General features: G+C 47.7%; 1 protein-coding gene across 2 annotated transcripts in view; it reads left to right on the forward strand.

Moving 5' to 3' along the window:
* CHAT (choline O-acetyltransferase) overlaps positions 1 to 4,067 on the forward strand; it is a 75,665-nt gene extending 71,598 nt beyond the window's left edge. For both annotated transcript variants that reach the window (XM_066348797.1, XM_066348796.1), the window contains 2 exons: positions 1,163 to 1,300; positions 3,389 to 4,067. In XM_066348797.1, the coding sequence (XP_066204894.1) occupies positions 1,163 to 1,300; positions 3,389 to 3,658 (408 nt within the window). In that variant the 3' untranslated portion in view covers positions 3,659 to 4,067. The remainder of the gene's footprint in view (positions 1 to 1,162; positions 1,301 to 3,388) is intronic.
* The last annotated feature ends 2,412 nt before the right edge of the window (positions 4,068 to 6,479 follow it).

Here is a 6,479-nt window from a genome sequence, read left to right on the forward strand (position 1 = left end):
GATTCTCTCCATCCTATAATTAGGTGCATTTGGAGAGACGGGGGCCTCTGAGTCATCTTTATGTATTCATTTCCAACTGAAAGAGAGCAGTTGTCAAATTACCAAATGTGCCTCGTAAACCTGAGCCAAGTTCTCTGTGATGGGAGGTTTCTTTATATGTGGGGCTTTAACAGCTAAGTGGACAATGGTGAAACCCCCCCAAAATTACAGTTGCCCTGAGGTTGACCCAGAGGTGATTACTGTAGGCTAGAGGTGGCCCCACATCTCCATCAGCCCCTTCCCCCAATTTTCTCAAATAAGTGTGTAACCCAAGCAAAACCAGGGTGTGCACTACACATGCAGCCTCAGGTGGGCAATGCAGAATGGGTGTCCTAGCCCACGGTCCACTGCCATCCCACCACCATCTGGAGCACCTCCCACAGAGAGGTTCTGGAGCTCCCATTGTTATTATCATATCCTTTCCTGAGAACTCAAATACCTAGCGATAAAAAGAAAAAAACCTTTCCTCGTTCAAGCTTTCCCGTTGAAAATATTAGCTGAGCCTCTCCTAAGATGTCTAATTTCTGTTTCAAAATGATTCCTTAGATTTTAGATCCACTTGAGTTGATTGTTTCTGGGACCATGAAATAGCAGCCAAGATTCAGGAACAAGATCTTAACAACTTTTGTTCTCATTCCTTTGCATCCCACTGGAGGATAAAGTGTTGAGGGTAGTGAGAGCCTATCTAGTGACAGTCAGGCCCCTCGCCAGGCCTGCATGGGGCTCACAGTCCCTGGGCCCAGTGCCTGTCCTTCTGCCCAGACTCGTTCTCTATCTGACAAAGTACTGCAGTCAACCAGGCAGACTGCACCTTCACTTCAAGTGCTAAGTGGTTCCACATGGTAAACTTCAGCAGTCACCATGGGAAGGGACCCAGACTCACACTGGAATGCAGCTGGAGCTGGACTCATCCTGAGCACATAAACATGCACAAGGGCCCGAGGAGCAGAGGTCACATTGTAAAGGGGTCAGTCCTGGGCAGCCACCCACACATGCTCCCTGCAGCGAGCACTGAGCAAGTGTGGCCATTAGAGTCACCACTAGCCCTAAGGACTAGGGAGGAAAGGAGGAGGCATGTGAGAGTCCACATCTCACTCACCAGTCTTTGTTCCCTACTGCCCAGGCCATAACGGGGATGGCCATCGACAATCACCTGCTGGGGCTGCGGGAGCTGGCCCGGGATGTGTGCAAGGAGCTGCCTGAAATGTTCACAGATGAAACATACCTGAAGAGCAATCAGTTTGTCCTCTCCACCAGCCAGGTACTACCCTATTGTGGCCATTGTCCAAGAAGCCACCTAACGTAATCAGTGGGTTTTCTAAAGAGCTCGGTGAATATAGGCCACTGGTTGGAATCAGACAAGTCCTGTATCCACATCTCATGAACTCTGTGACCTTCTGCAAATGACCTAAATGATCAGATCACTGCTATTCATCTTCTACATGGGGATAATCATAAGTGCCACCTGAGCAGAGGTAGACAGGATAGGAAAGCACTCATTCTGGTGCCCTAACCATTACACTACTATCTTTCAGCCTGTCACCTCTGGAGTCTGACAGGCCTAGAGTGAAGTCCTGGCTCCTTTAGATGCAATGATGTAGGTAGAAAGCCCAGCCAAATGCCCAGCACAGACAGGGCCCTCCAAGCAGGTCACAGCCATTATAATAAATGGCCATGCAACGAACAGCAAGCGATTAGCTGCCAGCCCAGCATCTCCTAATCAGTACCACTGGCTTGTTCTGTTGGAGGACCACTGTCACAACAATGGACTGAAATCCATTAGGAAAAGGCAGCAGTTTAAGAGAAAAAGTACCCCACATAGACACACACATCAATTTACTGAAACTCCACCTCATCTATGAAAGGCTGCCCATGGGCAATAGGCTCATAAAGTTATGTTTGAGAATAAAAGCCCACTCAGTGATTTGATTTTCCCATTATTGCAGTGAGCTGCAGATGTGACTAAACAGGGCAGAGCACAACATAAATTCTCCAGGAAACAATCCACGGGCAAAGAGTGCTTTGGAATGGCTTTATGGCCTTCGGCTGTAGTATGGCAAATTTACATGACAATAAGGTGACTCTATTAATAAGATTTGTTATGCCCCATTAAAACAACCGGTGTCATTTCTGAAAGCCCTACCTACCTGGTAAAACAAACCTACCCTGCTCTGGCCGGTTGGCTCGGTGGTAGAGCGTTGTCTGGTGTGTGGAAGTCCCGGGTTCAATTTCCGGCCAGGGCACACAGGAGAAGCGCCCATCTGCTTCTCCACCCCTCCCCCTCTCCTTCCTCTCTGTCTCTCTCTCTTCCCCTCCTGCAGCCAAGGCTCCATTGGAGCAAAGATGGCCTGGGCGCTGAGGATGGCACCATGGCCTCCACCTCAGGTGCTAGAATGGCTCCGGTTGCAGCAGAGCGATGCCTCCTGGTGGGCATGCCGGGTGGATCCCAGTTGGGCACGTGCAGGAGTCTGTCTGACTGCCTCCCTGCTTTTAAATTTGGAAAAATACTAAATAAATAAATAAAAATAAAACAAACCTACCCTGAAATTGCCTCAAAACATGTCCTATTTTCCCACTAAGACCAGCTAATAAAATTAATTGGCATGTGGCAGTTCGTTTTTTGTTTTTTTTTTTTCTTTTTGTTTTTGCAACTGGAAATAAGCATTTATGACTTGAATGTCTTCAGAAACACATTTTTCTCGGTTTGTGATCTGGATCACAATCTTGGCACTCTGAATTCAAAATATATTCTGTATATAAACTAAAACTTCAATTGATGGTTAACTCTGAAGCACCCACCCCTGGGTAATTGTGCATGGCTGAGCTGTGGGAAGAAAAACCAGACCAGCAGGCAATGCTGATAGTAATTAAGGATGTGAGGAAAATCGACAGAAGGTACAGGCCAGATTTCCTCCAGTTCATAAAGTATTCCCTCTGGGGAAGTCATCGAACCATTGGATGTCACTATGGTGCCATTTAATAAATTATCCTGATTGCTTTGGTGCCTCGAATGGCCCCTAGCTAAAGGAGAGACTCAGCTGAGCCCCAGCAGCAGGTGAGTCGGGCGTGTCTGACTCCACAGTAGAGCAGATGTCAGCCCAGGGAGCGGCTATGGCCCCTCTCCTCTGCTTTCATGCAGAGAGATGGGTTCATTGTTGTGACTGTGACCGTGGCCATCCATGCTGAAGCAGCCAGTTGATTGGGTTAACTCAGTCAAACGCCCAGGTGGAAAAGAGTCAGAGAAGCTGATACTCCATGGAGGCCCCAGGTTGCTAGAGTGCCCTTTGTGCTAACAGGCTCACAGGTTATATTTCAGAACAAGCAGCTCCTGATCTGTTCTCTCCTCCAGGTGCCCACAACCATGGAGATGTTCTGCTGCTATGGGCCCGTGGTGCCCGATGGGTACGGTTGCTGCTACAACCCCCAACCCGAGAGTGTCCTTTTCTGCATCTCTAGCTTCCACAGCTGCAAAGAGACCTCTTCTACCAAGTTTGCAAAAGCTGTGGAGGAAAGCCTCGCTGACATGAGAGACCTCTGCAATCAGCCACAACTTGATGCAGGCAAGCCACCGGGGACAAAAGAAAAAGACGCAAGGCCCAGCCAGTGCCACCAACCTTGACTCTTGGCCACTATACTTCACCTCCCCAAACCCAGCATCCTGCAGCTGCCAGACCCTGCTGAACCCTTGCTCCCAACCCTCACCCTCGCTGGCTCCCCTGTCCTCGGGGCCCAACACACAGACCATAGTGAGGCGTCACACAGAGCTGTGTGTCTGGAAGACAGTGTCCCTCATTATGCATGGACTCGTCACTAGTTGTAGCAGTGCCCTCTGGCCCGTGCAGTGCTAACACGGGTGCTGAGGAAGTAAAGCAGCCTGGGTCAGGAGTGGTCTAGTGAGGTGGGGGGCGCACACTGACTTCCCTTCACAGCCTCGGAAGCCTAATGTTGCTATTTGCTTCCCCAGCAAGACCTACCAAGCTCAGGGCATGTTTTGCCCAGCGAAATAATGAGTCACCTTATTAAGTGCAATGTACCTAATGAATAATGAGGGAAGAGGCTAAGTTCAGGTCATTACCTCTTTTCTTTTGAGGAGGGGGAGAGGGCTTTGTTTTCAGACTCAAAGCAGTCTAATCATTCAGAGGGTCCTGAGCCGAGCCACACAGTTCTGTCAGCTCTCTCTCCCCTACACACACACACACACACACACACACACACACACGCACACAGCCCAAGTTCATTTAAAATACAATAACTTGAGCACACCAACACATTTCACCTTCTGCCTTCCAGGGACAGCCTTCCCTGGAGCTCAGAAATTCTAAGCTGGCTATTCTGGAAGGGGAAAGGAAGGGGAAGAATCGTCTGCCTTTGCCCTGGAGTACTTGCTGCTCTCTGCTTTCTCAGGAGGTTCAGGGACAGTCCAGAATGAATGAGCAGCACAGCCTGGGGCAAACCAGGGAAGGAAGGATGGAAGGACTGGTCCACTTCCCCAAGGATCCTGCCACTTGTGTTTTTTTCTAATTGCTTTTTCTTTCCCCTTCACATCAAACATGCCCCAATAGGTGATCTTCCTTTCAGAGAAGATGAGAAAGTGTTGCATTGGAAGTTTTCTGTTGTTGATTTGTTTTGTTTTATTCATTCCTAAGAGAGGTTTTTAAGAAAACTGCTGTGACATAATTTTAGGAAATATCTCAGTGGCCCAAGCAGGACACCTTTGGACAGCTGGGTTCCTGTATGTGGAAGATGTTGTACAGGGACAGACTAAAACCTGTGTGGAGGAGCCTAAGGCTGTGGCCTCAGGGGCTGAATGGGTCAGGGAGGGCAGAACAGCCGTGTCCAGAACCAGCTCCAGTGAAGGGCAGAGCATCCACAGAACCAGGGGTGATGTTGTCCTGAGAGGCTGTGATCACCAAGGAGATCTTCACATCAGGGCATATTTTTATGAAAAATTTAAAAGGACAAAGGAGTGAGAAAGCCACCAGAAAAAGTCAAACTGCACATAGCTGAGGCCACCCACCTCTGTCCAGAGTGAGGTGCAGATTTCAGCTCTCATCACTGTGAGTTCTTGAGTGGAGGCTGGGAGGGGGCTAGTCCAGAAAAAGTCATCCCAACCCTATGCTGCTCATGCTGTGAAATTCTGAGCACTCGCCTCTGACTTATGGATGCTGCACCTGTCCCTTCTTTGGGCCACTTTGTATGCTGCCTGCACTTTGACCTGTGCTGGAACAAGCAGGGCAGAGAAAAGGCCATGCATTCTGACCTTTACTCAGCTCTTTGAAAATACAAGCAACTCCAAGTAGTCAATTCCTTGAGCTCCGGGTTATAGATTGCAGATTCCTATGGGATAATCTGAAAGATCCTGGCACTGCCCATCAAAGCCATTGGTCCTTGCTCTTGCCCTCAGATACCTACCTTTCTGTTCCCTTTGGGAAGTGGCAGTCCAGGAGTCTTGGGCATATCTGGAGAAATGCTGTCCATCTGCTGTAAATTGACCCAAAGCCACTGTCCATTCTTACCCAATGACCATAGTGCAGATCTGAGTTCTCTTCTGGTTTCCTTCCAGGGACTTCTGAGCAGGCAGAGAGCTCTTATTTCAGGGTCAAGGAGCCCTGTTGACTTTGACCAAGAGACTCATCAAATGGGGATAAGAATGTCCCAACCTTGTGAGGCTGTGAGAGTTGTATTGAATAGCTTATGTGTGCAAAGGGTTTTGCACAAGCAGGTGGGCACTGGTACCCACTGTCAGAATAATATTTCCCCAGTGGCAACTATTTGAGTGGCTTTTATTTCAAACTTTCATACTGATCTGACAGAACCAAACTCACACCTGCCATTCTCTGAGCCTAGGAAAAGGAACCTGACTGTATATTCAGATATCAACCATGCATTGTGAGGGTTTGGAGAAGTGTGATGGGGGACATTTGACAGGAGGGACACCTCCAGTGTTGGAGGAAGGGGCTGGAAGCTGGTCTTCCCCCCCTCCAAGCACAGGTGGGTGTAAAAAGTCTTTCTGCAAAGGCAACAATGAGCCAAGGCCATGTGGGAACCCTGGTAAAGACATGTCCCCAAAGAGCTGAAAAATGAAACCAGAAAATGGTCACTTTGGGATAGTGCTGCTAATAAAAATGTATGTAGTATCTTAAAATACTTCTATGTTGCCAAATTATATAGTTAATTGAGTTCTATTTTTATAAAATAGTTTTAGATTTATGGTGATATATACATGTGCATTTATAGCTTTTCCATTCTAAGTTATAGTTTTGTGCTTCCAAGAAATGTATGTATGACTGAAAGAACTATATATTGAAAACACTATATTCAAATTATATAAATATTGTAAGCTTGTATCCAATAAAAAGTGACGCCAAGAAAGATGGGGTTGGGCATTGTTTCTACCCAGAAATGCTATTAAAATTTTGGTGTAAGTTCTGTGAGCTGGG

This window comes from Saccopteryx leptura, chromosome 9, assembly GCF_036850995.1.
Source record: "Saccopteryx leptura isolate mSacLep1 chromosome 9, mSacLep1_pri_phased_curated, whole genome shotgun sequence".
Classification (NCBI taxonomy): domain Eukaryota; kingdom Metazoa; phylum Chordata; class Mammalia; order Chiroptera; family Emballonuridae; genus Saccopteryx; species Saccopteryx leptura.